The sequence below is a fragment of the Bos javanicus genome, chromosome 8 (genome assembly GCF_032452875.1).
Source record: "Bos javanicus breed banteng chromosome 8, ARS-OSU_banteng_1.0, whole genome shotgun sequence".
NCBI classification, from domain to species: domain Eukaryota; kingdom Metazoa; phylum Chordata; class Mammalia; order Artiodactyla; family Bovidae; genus Bos; species Bos javanicus.
The window spans coordinates 56248602-56270995 of NC_083875.1; the positions used below are offsets into that span (position 1 = coordinate 56248602).

Below are 22394 nucleotides of genomic sequence, written 5' to 3' on the forward strand. Positions count from 1 at the left end.
CAGTACTCTTGCCTGGAAAATCCCATGGACGGAGGAGCCTGGTAGGCTGCAGTCCATGGGGTCGCGAAGAGTCAGACATGACTGAGCGACTTCACTTTCAATTTTCACTTTCATGCATTGGAGAAGGAAATGGCAACCCACTCCAGTGTTCTTGCCTGGAGAATCCCAGGGATGGGGGAGCCTGGTGTGCTGCCATCTATGGGGTCGCACAGAGTCGGACACGACTGAAGCGACTTAGCAGCAGCAGCAGCAAAAGCATACTACTGAGATGCGATTCTTCCTTTTAATACAATAGTGATAGGTAGAATTGCATTCTCCTCATTTCTCAGGGTGATGAGGAAAAGTATGTTCTTCCGGTCTTCAGCATGCTGCTATTACTGCACCATTTAGCTCAATGCCAAATTGCACTTGGTTCCATTCAGTTCTGTTTACCCAAGTAACGCTGTAGTGATTAAATGTCACCGGGTACACTGAGTATACAAAAGTAATTAACCTAAAAGGACATGTTAGAATAAGGGTCAACAACCTCTTTAGCCTATAGTGCTACAGGGAAGACAGTATTGACAGAGATACCCCGGTCAGGGCAGGGCTAGGGGGTGGCTGGGAGAAGAAGGAACTGGAGGGAGAAAAGGTCAGCCAGAGCCACAGCCGAGCCCTCTCAGCTGTCAGGGATGACAAGAGACAGGGCTCTGAGACCTCTGCTGTAGTTCCCTTATAATTTAGCTCTCTGACCTCTGATCATTTGAGATGGGGTACAGGACGGGATTACACTGGGGCCTGACTCCCCTTTCAGCACCTCATCGCGTTAGTGGAATGCTGGTTCCTGGTTAGCCTATAGAATTCTTAGCTTTGTTCACGCTGCTTCTTCTAGTGTTTTGCATATTTGGTCAACCCTTGCATCTTCAGACCTGGTTGTCAAATAAAAGCTGCTGTTTGAAATCATGTCTTTGCACTGATTTAAAATTGTGTCTCTGAGTATCTGTGTCTCATTAGTTTTTATTCCTCAGTATACTGAAGTCAGTGTCTTAAACTGATTGATATTAATGTTTTATGTTGCTTTACACACTAAAAATTTACATAAAACTCTAGGTAGTCATCTTTGACTTAAAAATCAACGGATATAAAACAAGTATGATATCTGCCCTATATTTGGCCTTTTCTTTCATCACCTGTGTGGGTATTCTTAAGAAAACAACAACAAAAATGGCAGTACTGAGGAGTTTTTTTTCTTGACCACAACCTCCTTAGGAAATAAACATTTCAAGGGGATCCCCAGGGATCACTGTTCTCTAAATGAGTGGCCACAGAAAGAACTGCTGATGCCTGCATTCTTCACCTGGTGGGTCTGTCAGGCAGGGTTCATTTAGATCCGGCCTTTTCAGCGGTCAGACTTGAGTAAGATTTGTTTCTCCCTGGCTGCAGACACCTGATGAGTTCATGATGAGAGACAGGAAGAGGGGAACCAGTTGAAAAGTGTCTCCCTTATGGTGAAGATTTATCTCTTATAGAATAAGAAAAACTGGTAGCCTTGTTACATTTATGCAACAACAAATACTTCTTGCTTGCTCACCCAGAGGTCAAACCTCATGCTAACCTTGAAGGAGGGGGCCTCTGCCCTTGACTGGTCAGGGAGCAACAGGGAAAAGGCACCACTTTTGACCATATGAGCAGGTCAAGTTTTATATTTTCTCTTCCTGTCTTTTTAGCATTGTCCTGAGAATAGTCCTGTCACTGTGTTGCAGAAAGAGGGGACCCGTTCCAGGTCCTGAGAGTGGGCTTTTTTGTAACACTTGGAAATGAATTATCTGAGGGGACACACATGCTGACAAAGCAAGAGACTATATGGGAAACTGGTGCCTGGGCGGAGAGCAAGAGGGTAAAGTAACCCAGAAGAACTGCTCTGCCTCTTAGTGCGAAGCCTCACGTGATGGGGTTAGTTTCTGGGTTGTCTCTAATCAACCACTCTGACTCAGGGTCCTTCCTGGTGGCACAGGCATTGCTCAGCCAAAGTGGATTTCTGTGAGACGGGTTCTTGAAGACTGGTAGGATGACCAAGCTAGATAGCATATTGAAAAGCAGAGACATTACTTTGCCAACAAAGGTCCGTCTAGTCAAGGCTATTGTTTTTCCAGTGCTTCTGTATAGATATGAGAGTTGGACTGTGAAGAAAGCTGAGTGCCGAAGAATTGATAGTTTTGAACTGTGGTGTTGGAGAAGACTCTTGAGAGTCCCTTGGACTGCAAGGAGATCCAACCAGTCCATTCTAAAGGAGATCAGCCCTGGGTGTTCTTTGGAAGGAATGATGGTAAAGCTGAAACTCCAGTACTTTGGCCACCTCATGCGAAGAGTTGACTCATTGGCAAAGACTCTGATGCTGGGAGGGATTGTGGGCAGGAGGAGAAGGGGACGACAGAGGATGAGATGGCTGGATGACATCATGGACTTGATGGACGTGAGTTTGAGTGAACTCTGGGAGTTGGTGATGGACAGGGAGGCCTTGCGTGCTGCAGTTCATGGCGTCGCAAAGAGTCGGACATGACTGAGTGACTGAAGTGAACTGAGTGGACTGGCATTTCCTCTTTGAACCTTTCCCAAATTCTTCGGGGTGGTGGTAACTGGTTAGTTCTGTGTTCCTTACCAGGACCTCCTGTTGTACAATAACTCATGCAAGTGGTTGCTGTCGTGCCTGACAAGGCCAGGAAGTTTCAGTCATTGGTTCCCCTAACACCTACATCATTTTCCGAATTACCACATCCGAAGGCTACTTGCCTCCTTTGGATGTGCCTACTGTGTGCACTTGAACCAACCACCGCTACCCCCAGCTGTTATTCTGACCATGACAGTCATTATATTGAGTGCTGAGAATAAATAGAGACCACGAACACAAACCCTTTAAGAATGTATAATTTCTACTCTCAAGATAATAAAAATAATATGAAAACAAGATGCATGCATGAGTTATTGATTCATGAAGAGATCAAGTTTTGCATTCATCTGTTTGTTCATCAGCCTTTAATTGAGGCAACAAACCAAGTGCAAGATGCCTGTCTCCATGGGATTTGTAGTCAAGCAAATAATCAAAATAATGGCTGTGAGGCTAAGAGAACGCACTGGTCATAGCAAACATCCTCTTCCAACAACATAACAGAAGACTCTACACAGGACATCACCAGATCGTCAACACCGAAATCAGATTGTTTATATTCTTTGCAGCCAAAGATGGAGAAGCTCTATACAGTCAGCAAAAACAAGACCAGAAGCTGACTGTTGGTCAGATCATGAACTCCTTATTGCCAAATTGAGACTAAAATTGAAGAAAGTAGGGAAAACCACTAGACCATTCAGGTATGACCTAAAACAAATCCCAGACTTTTAAACAGTGGAAGTGACAAATAGATTCAAGGGATTAGATCTGATAGACACAATGCCTGATGAAGTATGGATGGAAGTTCATAACATTGTACAGAAGGCAGTGACCAAGACCATCCCAAAGAAAAAGAAATGCAAAAAGGCAAAATGGTTGTCTGAGGAGGCCTTACAAATAGCTGAGAAAAGAAGAGAAGCAAAAGGCAAAGGAGAAAAGGAAAGACATACCCATTTGAATGCAGAGTTCCAAAGAATAGCAAGGAGAGATAAGAAAGCCTTTTCTCAGTGATCAATGCAAAGAAATACAGGAAAAAAATAGAATGGGAAAGACTAGAGATCTCTTTAAGAAAGATAGACATACCAAGGGAACATTTCATGCAAAGATGGGCACAGTAAAGGACAGAAATGGTATGGACCTAATAGAAGCAGAAGATATTAAGAAGAGGTGATGAAAATACACAGAAGAACTATACAAAAAAGATCTTCACAACCCGGATAATCATGATGGTGTGATCACTCACCTAGAGCCTGACATCCTTGAATGCAAAGTCAAGCGGGCCTTAGGAAGCATCACTACGAACGAAGCTAGTGGAGGTATCAGTTACACTATGCCAAATCCTGAAAGATGATGCTGTGAAAGTGCTGCAGTCAATATGCCAGCAAATTTGGAAAATTCAGCAGTGGTCACAGGACTGGAAAAGGTCAGTTTTCATTCCAATCCCAAAGAAAGGCAATGCCAAAGAATGTTCAAACTACCACACAATTGCACTCATCTCACATGCTAGCAAAGTAATGTTTGAAATGCTCCAGGCTTCAGCAGTATGTGAACCGGGAGCTTCCAGATGTTCAAGTTGGACTTAGAAAAGGCAGAGGAACCAGAGATCAAATTGCCAACATCCGTTGGATCATCAATAAAGCAAGAGAGTTCCAGGAGAACTGCTTTATTGACTCCGCAAAGCCTTTGACTGTGTAGAGCACAGCAAACTGTGGAAAATTCTTAAGGAGATGGGAATACCAGACCACATGACCTGCCTCCTGAGAAATCTATGTGCAGGTCAAGAAGCAACAGTTAGAACATGACATGGAACAACAGACTGTTCCAAATCAGGAAAGGAGTACGTCAAGCCTGTATATTGTCACCCTGCTTATTTAACTTCTATGCAGAGTATATCATGTGAAATGCCGGGTTGGATGAAGCAGAAGCTGGAATCAAGATTGCCGGGAAAAATATCAATAACCTCAGATAAGCAGATGACACCACCCTTATGGCAGAAAGTGAAGAGCAACTAAAAAGCCTCTTGATGAAAGTGAAAGAGGAGAGTGAAAAAGTTGGTTTAAAGCTCAACATTCAGAAAACGAAGATCATGGCATCTGGTCCCATCACTTCATGGCAAATAGATGGGGAAACAGTGGAAACAGTGTCAGACTTTATTTTTGGAGCTCCAAAATCACTGCAGATAGTGATTGCAGCCATGAAATTAAAAGATGCTTACTCCTTGGAAGGAGAGTTATGACCAACCTAGATAGCATATTCAAAAGCAGAGACATTACTTTGCCAACAAAGGTTCGTCTAGTCAAGGCTATGGTTTTTCCAGTAGTCGTGTATGGATGTGAGAGTTGGACTGTGAAGAAAGTTGAGCACTAAAGAATTGATGCTTTTGAACTGTGGTGTTGGAGAAGACTCTTGAGAGTCCCTTGAACTGCAAGGAGGTCCAATCAGTCCATTCTAAAGGAGATCAGTCCTGGGTGTTCTTTGGAAGGAATGATGCTAAAGCTGAAACTCCAGTACTTTGGCCACCTCATGTGAAGAGTTGACTCATTGGAAAAGACTCTGATGCTGGGAGGGATTGTGGGCAGGAGGAGAAGGGGACGACAGAGGATGAGATGGCTGGATGACATCATGGACTTGATGGATGTGAGTTTGAGTGAACTCTGGGAGTTTGTGATGGACAGGGAGGCCTGGCGTGCTGCATTTCATGGGGTCACAAAGAGTGGGACATGACTGACGGACTGAACTGAACTGAAAATTGCTGCAGGTGGTGAATGCAGCCATGGAATTAAGTGTACTTGCTCCTTGGAAGAAAAGGTATGACCAACCTAGCCAGTGTATTAAAAACAAGAGACATTATTTTGCCAACTAAGGTCCTTCTAGTCAAAGCTGTGGTTTTTCCAGTAGTGATGTATGGATGTATGGAAAACTGAGTGCCAAGGACTTGATGCTTTTGAATTGTGGTGTTGGAGAAGACTCTTGAGAGTCCCTTGGACAACAGCAAGGAGAGTAAACCAACTCATCCTAAAGGAGATCAGTCCTGAATATTCATTGGAAGAACTAATGCTGAAGCTGATCTGACTGAGCGACTGATCTGAACTGAGTGTGAGAGTTGGACTGTGAAGAAAGCTGATGCTTTTAAACTGTGGTATTGGAGAAGAGTCTTGAGAGTCCCTTGGACTGCAGGGAGATCAAACCAGTCAATCCCAAAGATAATCAGTCCTCAGTATTCATGGAAGGACTGATGCTGAAGCTGAAGCTCCAATACTTTGGCCACCTGTTGCGAAGGACTGACTCATTGGAACAGACCCTGATGCTGGGCAAGATCGAAGGCAGGAGTAGAAGTGGACAACAGAGGATGAGATGGTTGGATGGCATCACCGACTTGATGGAGGCGAGTTTGAACAAGCTCTGGGAGTTGGTGATGGAAAGCTAAGCCTGGTGTGATACAGTCCATGGGGCCACAAAGAGTTGGACATTACTGAGTAACTGAACTGTATGGCTGTGATACAGATGCTAGGAAAGAAGTAAACAAGGGACTATGATAGAGATTCCTGGGAGGGATCTTGTTGGATAGTGTCCCCAGCAAGACCATTTCTTGAGAAGGTGATATTTAAGCCAAGGAATAAAAAGTTTAAAAATACTGGCTGCTGAGAGGTTAGGGAAGGGCATTCTTGGCAGAAGCCTCCACTGAGGGATAAAATATTTTGGAATGTCTACTACTCTGAGAAGGTGACTTTCAACTGGATTGGAGAACTTAGACAGTGGCCAGATCAGAAATTTGTATTAATTGGGATTAATTCCTAATGTGACTTGAAGACATTTTAGACGTGTGTCATCTAATAATGGCCAAACACCATGTGTTTTATTGAACACCAGGACTGTAGCCAGTCCAAATTGAGATATGCTGTAAGTATAAAATGCACATTAGATGTTAAAGACTTAAAAAAATTAAATGTTTCATTAATAAGTTTGATATTGATTATAAGTTGACATGATATTTTTTGATATACTGGGTTTAATTAATCTGGTTAAAATTAGTGTTACTGATTTCTTTTAAATTTTGTAAAACTCTGGCTACTGGAAATAAATACGTATATGTACATGCGTGTTAAGTCATATCTGACTCTTTGTGACTCCCATGGACTATAGCTGGCCAGGCCTTTCTGTTCTTAGGCTTTCCCAGGCACGCATACTGAAATAGGTTGCCATTTCCTTCTCCAGGAGATCTTCCTGGCCCAGGGATGACATCTTAGTCACCTGTGTTGGCAGGCGAGTTCTTTACTGCTGAGCCACCTGGGAAATTGGAAATACATTTATCTGTTCAGTTCAGTTGCTCAGTCTTATCTGACTCTTTGCGACCCCATGAATCGCAGCACGCCAGGCCTCCCTGTCCATCACCAACTCCCGGAGTTCACTCAGACTCGCATCCATCGAGTCGGTGATGCCATCCAGCCATCTCATCCTCTGTCATCCCCTTTTCCTCCTGCCCCCAGTCGCTCCCAGCATGAGTCTTTTCCGATGAGTCAACTCTTCGCATGACGTAGCCAAAGTACTGGAGTTTCAGCTTTAGCATCGTTCCTTCCAAAGAACACCCAGGGCTGATCTCCTTTAGAATGGACTGTTTGGATCTCCTTGCAGTCCATGGAACTCTCAAGAGTCTTCTCCAACACCACAGTTCAAAAGCATCAATTCTTTGGCTCTCAGCTTTCTTTATAGTCCAGCTCTCACATCCATACATGACTACTGGAAAAACCATAGCTTTGACTGTACACACCTTTGTTGGCAAAGTAATGTCTGCTTTTTAATATGCTGTCTAGGTTGGTCATAGCTTTTCTTCCAAGGAGCATATGGCTAACATTATGTTTGTGTTAGTTCTGTTCTAGAATACAGTTCATTTTGATATTTTAATGAAGGACATTAACCAGATTGGCTAAGTGATCACTGAAACTGTTTTGCCCTTTTGAAGTAGTATGAAGAAGACCTAGATTTTGCATTTCTGATTAGCAGCCTTGAAAAACTCTTAGAAGCCTACCTTTAATTTGATACACTGTTGTTTCCTTCTCTGTTCTCTGTGAATTGCCCTCTGATATTGTATGGAGTATATTTGCATACATAATATATGAGAATATATAAGGCTCTGTGGAGTTAACACTCTTTGGAGGAAAAAAATGTTTAGCCTTTCTAATAAACTAAAACACTTTACTGGGAAAAAATAGCAACATGAAAAGATTTTCTTTTCCAATAAATTTTAATAGTTGCTTAAATGAGGCTTCTGGTCCATTGAGATATAGCTTGCCAAGTCTTAAATCTGAGTCACTTTTTTCCTCTGAGCACCTACTCTATTTGAGCTTCTTTCCAAGCAGTTGTTAGAAGTGTGTTGATATTTTGATTCAAGAACAGGGCACACAGTACAGGAATGGGTCTGAAGCTAATTCACCTTCCCAGAAAATTCAGGAAGGAAAATTTTGCCAGCCACTTCCCCCACATTTGTTTTTAGGGCAGTCAGACAACTCATGTACCACATCATATTTGTCAGTAAGACCTAGTAACATTGATTATAAGGCATTTGGATAATGAATGATTTAGGATATATTTTATAGGTACAATACTGGAAAAAAAAAACTCAGAAGAAGGTGGCAGTTGCATGTGACTAATTTATATACTGTTTGCATATAAGATGTATAGAATCTACATAAATGAGGGGAAGCAAATTCTGGGTGGAGGACAGATACACATAGGAATATTAGGGTTTGCAGGCCTTGAGGCTCTTCATTAAATTTGAAGGGCATGAAGTGATTTGGGGTGATTGGACAGTTTAAAAGACATTTGTGACTTCTGTGCAATATTTGTGTGTACTTGGTAATTTTTATTATGGTTTCTGGGAGATTGTTCATCCTGTGCCATCTCTGGTAATATATTCATCTTGTGCTTTGGACTGTCCCCATCAGTGGTCATGGAATGTAGTTGGCCCCTCTCATCTCCACAGTTGCTTCCACATGTGACCTACAGTTTGGACCACATGCAGACAGTAGCTGTCAGAAAGCTTAGGTGCCTGTATAAAACCTGTACCTTTGGTGTCAAAGCATCACGCCCCAGCAGCTTAGCTGGCCAGCTAAAGTAGCTGTCTTTAATGAAATTTTTGGGGTGGAGCCAACAGCTTTATTCCAGGAAGAGGAAATAACAGTCCAAAAACCCCAAGAGGGCATCAAGATAATGTTCTAATTTAAAATCAGTTTTATTGATACCTTATAAATTACTATGGTATTTTTTCCCTGACCAAGCAATACATATGCTGAAACCTTGGAAGCAAAACATGAATGACTAAGTATTGAATTGCTATAGATTCTGCTGCGTGAAGGGGAATATATGTAGGACTTCTGTGTATCCTAAGTATTTTTAACTCATGGAACCCTACTGGAGGGCAGGGAAGGTATTTTATTCATCTTTGTATTTTGTACTTAGTGGGTCTTCAGTAAATAACTTGTCAAATGAGTCCATACGTGAACTAAATAAAGATTGTGTGGTGTTTTCCGCATTACCAAAGATGTAATAGGTCTTCATGGAGCTGCAGATGGTTCACAACATGCACTTTCCCCTAGTCCTCACGGCCACCTTTCAAGGAGGAGCTCCTGTTATCCTCGTTTTGCCCACTGGAAGTGGAAGACTGGAGAGGCTCAGTAGCTTGTCCAAGGTCACAGCAAGTAGCCTCCAACCCATAGCTGTTTGACTCGGGTACCCATAGCATGACCATCGTGGTTACTGCCTCTCTTCTTATTTATTTCTCTGATTTGATGGACTTTTGATTATCTGCAAAAGAATCTTGAATCGAGTTTTTCTTACCAGGAGAGAGGCAGAAAGACAAAGACGGCAGTAGACCATTTTAAAAGAATGTGTTGGTCACAAAATATTACAGAAGGTGAAACATTTATTATGAACTGACTCATTACTTTACATGGAGATTATATTAAATCTTGTTTAACGAGGGCAGTCTTCCGAAAGTCCTAGTCATTTTTGAAGGTGAATTTTGATTTATGTTAATTTGAAAAAAGCAACTTCCATAAGGGTTATATACAGATTGTTTTTAATGACTTCCTTAATCAGGCAAGTTATTAAAAAAAAGTCTTACTGTAATGAGCAGTAAACTGACAACCAGTGACTGGCTTAGAGCCCTACCATATTCAGGCTTTTCACTACCAGGATGCTATAAATTTTAAGCTAGTTTATATAAATTTGCATGTGTTATGAGTCAGTATGTAAGACGTGTGTTTTGATCAAATAAATTTCATTTTAAAGTTTTATACTTAATTTTTCCTGTTTGAGGATTATTTTTTCTGTCTCTCCTGGTTATTTCTTTATAAATGAGATAAGAAATGTTAAAATTTTAGTTAAAAAGAGCTCTGTGAACAGGAAAAGAAACATTTTGCATAATGCTGTACAATAAAACCTCAATCAGAAATGTGCTGGGAGATGTATGGTTAGTTTGGTATAGAAGTTTATTCAGGATATTCCCTTTGCTTCAGAACTTGTTGAAAGTGTTTCACAACCATGAAATGCTCTGAGGACTGGGAGCCACGCTTAAGTCTGTGTGACTGGGATGGTAGGGCTCCTCCTGAAGGCCCCTCTGCTTGGGAGGAGGGGTGGGCGGAGCCCCTGCTGATCTCCATCTGTACTCTGGCCTTTGTGTAGTCAAGAAAGTCACCAGTGATCTGTTTCTGAGACATGAGTCTTCTTCAGAGGAAGTGATGATTGAGGGCATTGGTCATGGCATCAGTAAAGAGTCAGCAAGGCTCTTGGGCCTGACTTCTCTCTCCTCCCCATCCCTACTGCCATAAACAAACTTCCCCTGAATTGCCCTGACCTAAACTCTGGAAGTTGGTGATGAACAGGGAGGCCTGGCATGTTGCGATTCATGGGGTCGCAAAGAGTGGGACACGACTGAGCGACTGAACTAAACTGAACTGAAGCTAATTCCTGTGCTGAAAGGACTACAGTTAAGAGTAGCAGTGTATACATCCTCTAAGTGGGCTGGTTTTGAGAGTAAAGAGACCTGGACAGCAGGTGTAAAGGGGGACAGTCCAGGACTTGTGGTCACCCTGGCCAGATTTTCATGGTTCCCTCTGCCCTGTAATTATCCTCCTTATGTGTTTGAAAGCGGATTTACCCTTTGGTACCAAGTAGATGGGGTATCTGAAAGTTGCAGCTGATGAGCAAACAAACCATAACATGAGTTTTAGAGTTCTTGATCATATTTGTGTGCTCGACCTTTGGCGTATTCTTGCCAGTTGGGATTTTGTAAGTTGGCAGGGACATCTGAGCACTGCACCTGTGCCACTGGAAAGTGAAGTTAGCTTGAAATGCATTTGAAGTCAAATTAGAAAGTCCAGTGTGGAGGTGGTATTTACAGTCTTGCCTGAAGTATTACACCAAAACCTTATTGTGATTGTTGAAAGGAGATGTATTTTAGTTAATAGCAGCCTATTGGAACCCTATCATTATGGGCTATCTGCATATCTATGCTAAGAGACAGTGCTACCCAAATGCTTTTTGTTGTGTGGCTGGGTACTTTGTCTGACTCTTTGTGACCCCACGGACTGTATCCCACCAGGCTCCTCTGCTCATGTGATTTTCCAGGCAAGAATGCTGCAGCAGGTTCCCATTTCCATACTCCAGGGGATCTTCCCGACCCAGGGATGAAACCCACATCTCTTTCATCTCCTACAGTTGGCAAGTGGATATTTCACCACTGCACTCCCTTGGAAGCTGTACCCAAATGCTTAGAATAGTCATTATGTGAGGCTTCAAATAGAAGATCCACACTAACTCTGCAGTAAATAATGTGGAGGCTCAGTTATTTGCCAGGGACTGTGCTTTATTCTTTATGTGGCTTCTTTCACTTATCCTTCAGAGCACCCTGGTTGAGAAAGTGGGTGGGGTGTTGTTGACTATAGACTGAGGCTGAACAACATCCCCGAGGCTACAGGGCTATTAAGTAGAAGATTTTTAACCCAGGCAGTCTGACTCCAGAGAGACACTCTTGCTTGCTGGTAAAATCTGTGCTACCTGTTATTATAATTAGTTGATTATAACACCACCACCTCTTTGGGGGTGGAGGAATACTTTATAGAACTCTTTCTCATACTTGGTCATCTTTGATCTTGAGGTGACAGAAGAGTCATGATGAAGGGATGGGGCCCCCCTTTTCAATTGCTAGAGGGCTTTGGTTATGACATCAGTAAAGGGTCTTACCTGGCTTTAAACCTGTCTTCTCTATCCTCCCTACCCCCACCATCATAGACAGATTCCCCCTGAGTGTCCCTGACCCAAACTAATTCCTGCACTGAAAGAACTACAGTTAGAGTAGTGGTTTTGCAACTGACTTGATCAATAGCCTTAGTAAAGTCCAGGCTGGATTTCAGACTAGGATCTAGAATTTTTTCTCATTTTGAGGTACTGTGATTTATAATGTTAGGAATAACTGACTTTAAAGCTTCTCTTTTATTACCAAAGCAGTTAGGATTTCCATATAATAGGATTCATATATTTTATTATTTTTTTTTTATTTTCACTTTGTTTCCGTCCTCTTTAGCTTTTATTAGACATTACCTTCTTTTTTTCAATATACACAATATGTGTTTACTTTTTAAAATTAAATTTCTGTTTTTTAATTCTAGGTTATTAGTTTTACTTTTTAGAAGTTTTTACTAACCATTCACATTTAAGATAGTTTGTCCTCTCCAAATTGGCCACTGCTTTCACAGTGTGACTCTTTGTTCTTAACAAATTTGCTAGTATATTTACATGATCCAACTGTAAGGAAAAAAGATCTGTGTTTAATGTTTCTAAGTTTGTAGTTTTATAAAGCATAATAATGCAACTCTGGTAAGTTTCTTATGTAATAAGTTAGGAAAATACCTAAACTGGCTACGCTTTTAAAGTAACAGTAGAGAAATAAAAATAAGCTTTTGTTGTAAAATCGTGATTTTTGTCTTTATCAGTGTTCAATTTCTCCTGTTCACATGTCTAGCAAAAGTCCAAATAGCCTTCCAGTGGCAGAATGGTAGAATTGTTAGATTCATGATGAGAGTCCGTGCCAAGTCCAATTTGATTCTAGAGCAATTATGTTATTAGAACATTGCTGATTGCCCCAGTGCCTATTGTTCAGCTTAACCTTTAAATGCTAGTGGTAATTAACTACTTTATCATTCTACCAGGAAACTCCAACATGTAGAACTCTGTTCTACAGTAAAATTCACAAATAAAGTGCTACCCACAGTTCCTGAAACAGCCAGTTTAAAAAGAAAAAGCTATTTGTACATGTGTGCCAATAAATAAACATTACCATTTAGTATTAATTAAAAAAAAATATTTTGTCATTGTTTAAAAATCAAATTTTCCTTTTTGACAGAGTAGCAGTAATGTTCAGTGGAGAATATCAGAATCAAAAGACTCAGTGAATCATACACAGATGTACTCACTTTTCTTCTTGTTGTAAAGCACCACATTAGTAGGATGAAGGGGTGCAGAAGTATATGATGGAGTAAGGCGAAGAAGGGGCAGAGCCGCCACGTTGCCATACCTAAGGCGTATCATGCCTCAGATCCTACTCTACTGGATGACCTCTTATGGATTTGTTTAGCCAAGGGACCCTCTGGAAAGGAATGTACCACATGAATTTTGGATTACAGTTGAGGTGTGCAGAGGGGTCGTGCAGTCATTTCTGTTCATAAAAAAATAATTCTTGGCAGCTCAGTGCCACTCATTGTGCTGGGTGCCCCCACCACCGGGGATCTGCAGCCTGGAGTGGGTAGGACCTTGTAAACAAATAGGTATCAACTGACTGTGAATGCTCCACTGTCTGGGTGAATAAAACATTAGGACACAAAGAGTGATGGATTCTGCCTGACAGTGTCTGAGGGAGTATCGAACAGTGAAGTTAGAGCTGGTTCTTAAGAATGGTGAAAGAGGGTTTCAAAGGGAAGATACTGAGAGAGAGGACATTCTTGAAAGCTGGGTGGGGGTGGGGAAGGCTTCCAGTGCAGTGACAAGAGGCACGGGATAAGGTGGAGCAGCAACATGCTAAGAGCTCTGAGACCAGGCCTGGGCTGAATTGGGGCAGAGAGTGAAGGGCTTTGAAAGACAGCTATACTCAGAAGTTGGGGTTTTTTCCCCCCCTGTGGATAGTGGGACACCGTTTGCCATTTTTTAAGGAAGGGTGAGAATCTCTGGAAGGAGATTTGTTTGAGAATCCCAGAAATGTGGAAGATAGACTGGAAAGGGGAAAAACTAGATACAGGGGTTGGCATTAAATTGGTAAGTAGTAACTCACAGATGGTGTTTGTGTGCATGATTTCAATGGCAAAATGGTTGTAAAAGCCTAATTGCATTGGGCCATGGTAGGAAAACAAAGCAGAAGCATTGAAGCAAGTCTTAGCCTGGGAATGAGGATTGGAACTCAGTGGGCATAGATGATAGTCAAGAAGCTATCAGTACACATTATGAAATTGTTTGACTTGTAGTGTTTTGCTTCTGTCTTCAGCCTTTAATGGATAATGCCTACTGTCTTTTCTGCCGCCAAACATAAGAGTGAACGTTTGAGTAGCAGTAGTTACCATGCTTGGTTCCTACATTTAGAGTAATCATATAAAACCCTGAGATGGATTGATACAGGAAGGAAGGGTTTAGAGTTACTCATCCCCTATCAATGGAAACCCACTTACTAGTCCTCAGTCTTCCTCCTCTAAACTCCCACCCTGCACCCCTGTCTCTGGAGCTAGTGGAGGAGTTGCCATCATCACATCTGACCACTAGGGAGTGATCTTTTTATAGCTATACTGACCCAGGGTGGGCTTCCCACATGGCACTAGTGGTAAAAAACCCATCTGTCAATGCAGGAGATGTAAGAGATGCAGGTTCAATCCTTGTGTAGGGAAGATCCCTTGGAGGAGGAAGTGGCAACCTACTCCAGTATTCTTGCCTGGAAAATCCCATGGACTGAGGAACCCAGCAGGCTACATCCATGAGGACGCGTAGAGTCTGACACGACTGAAGTGACTTAGCACGCACGCATGCACGCATCAATGCGGAGTGGGTCGGGGGAGGCCTGTCTCCTCTTAACAGCTTGGTGAGCGTATACTAAGAGCAAAAAGGAGATAAAGTCTCATGTGATTTTAAAAAATGACAGGGTTAAATGACTGGTCATCTCTCAATTCTGCTTTCCTTTCTAATTCCAGAGCTCTTCGGTATCCCCATCAGCCAGTTTCCGAGGTGCTGAGAAGCACAGAAACTCCACAGACTATTCCTCTGATAGCAAAAAGCAGAAAACTGAAGAAAAGGAGATTGCAGCTCGTTATGTAGGTTCACTCGCCTTTGCTTTGGGGGAGGCAGTTTATCTTGCTTTTTAATCAACAGCCTTTTTACCCTCTTAATATTAACAACCAAAACTAGACCACAAGATAACATTCTAGGAGAGAAAACTAGTTAATACAGTTGTAGTTGAGTGTCAGTTGGCTGACTGAAAGCCTGTGTTTGCAGGTGAGTGAGCCAGGAAACACTGTTTGATCTGGCAACCGATAGAGGACTTGTGTTCTGTATTATTTCTGTTAGGTGTATTTGCTTCCCTCCATACATTTCAAGGTGGTTGAATTTTCTGTGGCCAGCTAGAAATGTTAAGGGAAAATGTAAAATCACAGACAACCTGTTAAAATGTCTGGATGATCTCCTGTGCTGAGGAATGTAGCACGTTTTGGTGGAATGTTACTTCCAGAGACATCCAGATGTGTTCCTAGCATGTACCAAAGCTCATTTCCCTTCCGTGACTGCTGCTTCAGATCAGTGAAGCGGGATAGGACTCCCTGGTGTGGAGGCACGCTGACCACGTTCCACTTCTGTGCTGGTGCCCTGCAAGACTGCAGGCTCAAAAGAAGCCAAGAACTTGAGTTTTCATGTGAAACCTCCCAAATTCAAAACTGTGGCTCCTTACCCAGTCTTTGAAAGACACTTTGAAGGACAATCCCGCCCATGTGTAGGCTGTATTATGTAGCATGGGCAGGCCAGGTGGCACCTGATGCTCTAGACTAACAAGCCATAAGCTTTGACTTTCTTCAACTAAAATGAAATCATCCTATTACCTATGTCATAGCATCATCACGAGGAGTAAGGAACACAGTACATTGTAGAGTGTTTGCCACTGTTTGGTGCTGTTCGTTTTTATAAAATGTGAGGAATTACTCTGGGCTTTACTCAGGGTAAATCTGGCTGCTTTTTTTTTTTTTTGCTGGGGGAGGAGATAATGCTTCTCAATTGTCAATGCAGGACAGCGATGCTGAGAAGAGTGATGACAACTTGGTGGTTGACGTTTCCAATGAGGTATGTTTGTGGCTCATTTGACTTCCTGCTCTTACCCAGTTATAACAATGACTAGTGTCCCAACAGTTAGTGTCCACAATGTTTTCTTAATTTCTAAAGGGACCCACAATTTGTTTATCTGAAAAATTTGTGTATTACACATCCTTTTTTATTGTTACTCTTGTCTATGAAGTGCACGTACGTTCTGTTACCAACAGGAATGCACACCAGACATCTGTGGTCAGTCTACAGGTCTCCTTGACAAGTTACTTGCAAATTTGTAGAGTTTTTTTTTTGTTGCTGTTTTAAAATAAATATGATAAATTTTGTAGTATTTTTATTGACCTCAATACTGAATATTTTCTACAGCAATTTGATGAGTCTTAACAGTCTGTTCCAGAACATTTTTTGCTCCTAAGCTATTGAAGACTTTTGGCTTGAAACGTCCACACCAAGTACTCTCGCATTGTGAATGTGCTGTGCTCTATTTGATACCCTTGATGTTTCTTTGTAGGATCCATCATCACCTCGAGGGAGCCCAGCACATTCCCCGAGAGAGAACGGCCTGGACAAGACACGCCTGCTCAAGAAAGATGCCCCAATCAGTCCAGCTTCGATTGCATCCTCCAGCAGTACTCCTTCCTCCAAATCCAAAGAACTTAGCCTTGTAAGCAGTTGTTCATTTTTGGGGGGGGGGGTTCCCAGGAGGCGGCTAGTGGTAAAGAACCTACCTGCCAATGCAGGAGACATAAGAGACATGGGTTTGATCCCTCGGTCTGGAAGAGTCCCAGGAGCACATGGCAACCCACTGCAGTATTCTTGCCTGGAAAATCCCATGGACAGAGGAGCCTGGTGGGCTACAGCCCGTGGGGTTGCAAAGACTTGGATACGTCCAAGTGACTGACACTTTCCTCACTTTCACTCTTTCTTTGCATTGCCTGTTTCCAGATGATTAGTTTTAATTCTAAAATTTTATTTTTCTTCATTTTTCCATAGGACTTTGATCACTAAGTATATGTATATTTTCAGTATTCAAGTTTAATTGACAAAGGTACTTTGGAACAGAGTGGGCTCACTGACTTGGTGATGGATGTTTGTTTTGTGAGTCTTTTTGTAAGGATGGGGGAAGGACATGGGGAAATGTAGTGAAACGTATCTCAGTGAAGATGAAGATACACACATTGGGGTTACAGAGATGGTTTTGTCATCTGTGGTTTATGGTAAATTTAGTTTTTGGCTTGGATGTGATTTTGTTGGTAGCTTTGTTTGAATTACCAAGCTATATATGACTGCAATAATTTTCCCTTCCTAACTAAAAAGTTATCTGTCATTTATAAAAGTCTGTCTTGAGTCACACCACAAATCACAAATGCAAAAAATGAAACTGCCTGCAAGTCAGGATAATCTTCCTGTAGCCCCGTCTTTTGTGGCTGTGTAGTTAATTGCATTTTTATGTGATATGTCTTCCTTTTTCCTCACCAGTTATTTCCTTATAACATAGTGTTAAAAAAAATTCAGTTTTCAAATAGCCTTTTGAATTCACAGCTGAAAGAAAGAAAATTCCTCAGTTTGTCTGCAGATTTGGAGGCTGTGTCTGGTACAGGGCTGCGTTTAGTTTATTTCTATTGTTTTCTCTTGGCCTTCCGGCCTGTTAATGACAGCTCATCTGTGCTGATCTCTGTGATGATTTCAGGCTGGTTCTTTTTTAAGGGGACCTGTTAACCAGGGGCGCCTCTTGTGGCATGAACAATCCATCAGGAACCCAACAAAACCACTCAGTCTTAAAGCAACCAGCAAGTGGCCAGTCACATCAGGACATCACGAACTGTCAGCCTTTGTCTGACTCAGACCAGTTGCCTGGAAATGGTTTCCTCTGCCCCAAATTCAGCTTTGATTTATGTCCTCTTGAACATTGGTTTTGTGGTCTCAGGGAACACTTTTTGTTTCTTTGTTAGCCCTTTTAACTAATAAAAAGAAAGGCCCACACTGAAGAATCTTGTCCATTTCTTTTTCCTCTCCTTCTTCTTTACCATTTCAGATGTTTAACATAGTTGTTAAAATTGTGTTCTAATTACCGGTGTATTCCATTACATCTCTTGTTAGAATGAAAAATCTACTACTCCTGTGTCGAAGTCCAATACCCCTACTCCACGAACTGATGCACCCACCCCAGGCAGTAATTCCACTCCCGGATTGAGGCCGGTTCCCGGAAAACCGCCAGGAGTTGACCCGTTGGGTTAGTCAGAAAAAAGTTTCTGTACATATTTATGCTTCCTGTTTTTAAAGAAATTATAGCAATTTAAAGAGTGTAATATATTAAGAGTACAATGATCAGCATGGACTGGCTGTGAGTTTTTTTAGTCCGAATCAAGCACCTAGCACTTACCCTGTCTGACACATAGTAGGTGTTCAGTAAATTAAGGCAAATGTTTGAACCTTGATGAAAGCTTAAATGACTTTTGCAAACATTAAAATAAGCTTATTTGAATTACAGATCCTATTTCTTAACATATGTAAGAACGTGTTACTCATTGTATTCATTAGACCTCATTATTATTTCCTGTGTGTGTCCTTGGTTTTTCTCCTCCCTTCTGTTTGGGTCTGTAGCTTCAAGCCTAAGGACTCCCATGGCAGTACCTTGTCCATACCCAACCCCGTTTGGGATCGTGCCACACGCGGGGATGAATGGGGAGCTGACCAGCCCCGGAGCTGCCTACGCAGGGCTACATAACATCTCCCCACAGATGAGCGCGGCTGCTGCTGCTGCTGCCGCGGCTGCTGCCTACGGGAGATCACCAGTGGTATGTTGTGAACTTTTACAGAATAAAAGTGTTTCAGAGCTCAGAAAATGGCCATGCGTATTTTTGCCTAGGGTAGTTTTTACAGCTTGAGGTATCTATGGAGCAACCTGTGCTTATTTATAAATTAAACTGCATGTTATTATATTGTACGATTCATTTTCTTTCATAAGATAAGGGCAGTTTTTGTGTGTAATAGTCCTTAAAAAAAAAAAAAGTCAAACCTACAGAAGTAGAGCAGATAATATAATAAATATAGTAACCCCTTCAATTGCATCATGAGCGTCAATGATAATAGTGGTTTTTTTTTTATGTTTGTTCCACCCCCAAGTATGTGACCATGAAATCATGTATATCCTTCTATCATTTCATCAATGAATACTTGTATATTTATCTCTAAAATCACATTTTAAAAGCATCTATTCTCCTAGAATTTGGAAAGGTACTGAGTAGGATGAAATGAGTTAATGTAACTGTGTTTATTTCTGCTGCCTTGCTTGGGAACAATTGTAGGTTGGATTTGATCCACACCATCACATGCGTGTGCCAGCGATACCTCCAAACCTGACAGGCATTCCAGGAGGAAAGCCGTGAGTACCAAGCTCTGTGCCTCATGTTCACTGTATGTCTGGGCCCTCACTGGCCCTTTAGACTCTGAGAACTACTGGGCGGTGTTGGCAAGTTCCTTCAGCTTGCAAGGGTTTTTTTGTTGTGGGGATTTTTTTTTTTTTGGCAGAATTTTTTTTTTTTTTTTTTTTTAGCACAAGGCAAGAGGTAATGAGGTGGGGTTTTAGATTTTCAATTTAAAATCTCAAGCTTCTGATGTGGAAATGCAAATTGTTGGGGCATCTCTAGTAGTCAGATCTTCTCTACATCTGTTACTGGTTTCAAGGCAATTCTTTTATTGTCTTGGGGGGGAAAAAGTCATCTTACGTGCAAACCTAGATGCTCAAAATTAGAGCATGTTAGGGAACGACATGCCAAACTTCAAAGGCTAAAAAGAAAGAAGCTCATTTGTGTTTCTGGCAAAGGTGGCTTGCTCAGTTGGCTTCCTGTCCTGTGAACCGGGTATTTGGAGCCTCTACAGTCTCATGCCCCCTCCAGCCATGAAGGTGGAACACACACAGCAGTTGTTCCAGCCTCTTCTTGTATGTTCTGATCTCTCCCATGTGTCATTCCTTATCCTTCATTTTAATCCACTGCACCTAATTTTCATTGCTGTCTATGCACAGCTCTCTGCTCTTTGTAGTGCTCACAGTTTATGCTTGTTCAACAAATGATTGAAGATGGGTGCCAGTCTCCTTTCACTGACCTCCTGTTGCTTGTTTATTCACTGCTGTACACTTAGGCATTTAGTTGTCATCCTGTTGTTTCCTGCCTGTCTTCTTTTTTTCCCCCCAGTTGCTGGCCCCACAGCATTAAACATGCCTGACCTTGACCCTTCCTTCACTTTCCACCTGATGTTTCATGTTCTTGGCTCTTCCTCTGTAACTTCTCTGCAGACTTTACCCTAAACTTCCCTGTTGCGTCATACACAGTACTGGTTCCATAGCCAGGTTGCTCAGTAAATATTTGACTGATTAATAAGCAAGTCAAGGCAAACTAGACTTTGAGTTCCTTGAGAGTTGAAGGTTTAAATATCAATTACCATAAAATTCTCTGTGTTTGTGCCTGTTCGGCAAATAGTTGTTGACTGACTGACAAGTCTTGTTGACCAAGAACCCTGGTGTATTTGAAGGTGAAAGTTTGGTCTGTTTCAAGCAGTGACTAAACAACAAAGTCAAGGGATTAATTGAATAAACTGAATGCCAACAAGTTTCATATAAACCAGTGGAGATGGAGAGGTTTCTTGAGGGAAGTGGTGTGGTCCATTTTCAGTACTGTGTGGAGTTACCACTTAGTCACCAGGCAGGTGTACCCAGAGCTGTAGTGTAACCACTGCCAGGTGAGGTGGTGCATCACCCTTTCAGTAGGGGTGGTGGGTAGCAGGATGGCTAAGAGTCTTTGTTCCTGGAGTTACCAGGTCACACCTAATGCAGTTGGCAAATGACATCAGGAAACCCCAAAGATAGCATGGTGTGTTCAACGGGGGTTGGGTTCTAGAGTGTAATAGATCCAGGGTTGAATTCTGACTCTGCCGATTGACACTAGGAAGGAACTGACTTTTTGCAGAGTTTCTCAACTTCGTGAGCCTCAGTTGGCTCATCTTTAAAAACAGGGCTGGCACCTCCCTGATAAGAAGGGCCCGAGGATGAGATGATATGATAGAGGTTTAGTCCAGTGTTTGGTTTACAGTGGCTGTTCAGTCACCTGCTGCATCATTTCCTCTTGAGCTTTGCCCAGGTTATTATCAGTTTTTCAACTGCTTATGCAATAGAACATAGTGGGAGGCAGAGATACTGTAAGAAGATTAGACTGAGTATATTAGATCCCTCTTCCTCTGTGTGTGTCTTCAACAAGGTACCACGACATACAAATTAGCGCTCATTATGCATATAGAGAGAAATACTTGAAGAGATGATGGAATATGGCTTCTAGATCACAGGATGGAGAGTTGTGACACTTGTGCATGTTTTTCAACAGGAAAACTATCTTTTGCGCTACAACATAAAACATAATAAATCACCTAAAGGCTTTCTTCACCACATACACAAAGGAACTGCTTTTCTTTAGAAGGACTTGAAACATTTGTGCATCTCTCTCCTTGTTGTTGTTTTTTTTTTTTTTACAGAATAATTGCTAGATATTATCACAAATTATAATTAAATGCATGTTCCAAACTAATGAATAAAATAGCATTTACTTGCTAATTCACCTTGGGTCCTCTTGCTTATTCTGTTGAATTAACAGAAGTTCTTCTCAATAAGTAACTGAAATGACAACAGAGTTTAATTTTAACATCAGCCAGAAGTGGACTTTTTTCCTCACATGCTACTTATATGAGGCTTTTATAAATAATACAAAAGTATTCAATTGAAACCGTTGCACTAATTATATTGTGGGAGATGGCATGTGACTTCAGCCATAACAAAAGGTCTCAGGTTTATGGGTTTTAAGCTGCTCACAATTCAGAAATTCTTCTCTGCTGTTGTTTTTATTTGTTTTTATAAAGCACGATTTTTCAAAATAGGAACAGTTCCTGGCACACAGTAAACTCTGAAGTTTTATTTGTTGGCTGGTTCACCTTCTAGTGGGTTCATATGCTCCCAGAACCCAATCTTCTCTCCTATTGAATGCTGCATGGAGTGCAACAGCCAGACCTTTCTTTGTGAATTTAGGGTCTAGTTCAGTCGTATGAGACATCAGATACTTGGAGAAGGTGTCATGAAGTTTAGAAGTGATGAGTGTGATGTTATGGAACTAGGCCTCTCAGAGAGGGAGGAGGAAGTACAGGTGGGAACGCCAAGAACCTTCTAAGCTGTGCTGGGTTTTCATCCAAATATGATGCTCCAAATAAAATAGGATCCTCAATACACATGTTTTAAACAGGTCTATTTACAGATGTCTGAATTGTTTGAAGTATAGTTCTGTCAGGAAGTCCAAACTTCCTTTCTCTTGACCGTCTCCTTTGGAGACCACTCATAGTAGCTCTTTGTAGTTTCATCTGCCGAGAG

The 22394-nt window shown here is 41.7% G+C and overlaps 1 protein-coding gene across 14 annotated transcripts in view; it reads left to right on the top strand.

Moving 5' to 3' along the window:
• Positions 1 to 22394, top strand: part of TLE4 (TLE family member 4, transcriptional corepressor) — a 155025-nt gene that overhangs the window by 119464 nt on the left and 13167 nt on the right. For all 14 annotated transcript variants that reach the window (XM_061425596.1, XM_061425600.1, XM_061425603.1 and 11 more), the window contains 6 exons: positions 14869 to 14988; positions 15950 to 16003; positions 16497 to 16649; positions 18086 to 18218; positions 18590 to 18783; positions 19294 to 19370. In XM_061425596.1, the coding sequence (XP_061281580.1) occupies positions 14869 to 14988; positions 15950 to 16003; positions 16497 to 16649; positions 18086 to 18218; positions 18590 to 18783; positions 19294 to 19370 (731 nt within the window). The remainder of the gene's footprint in view (positions 1 to 14868; positions 14989 to 15949; positions 16004 to 16496; positions 16650 to 18085; positions 18219 to 18589; positions 18784 to 19293; positions 19371 to 22394) is intronic.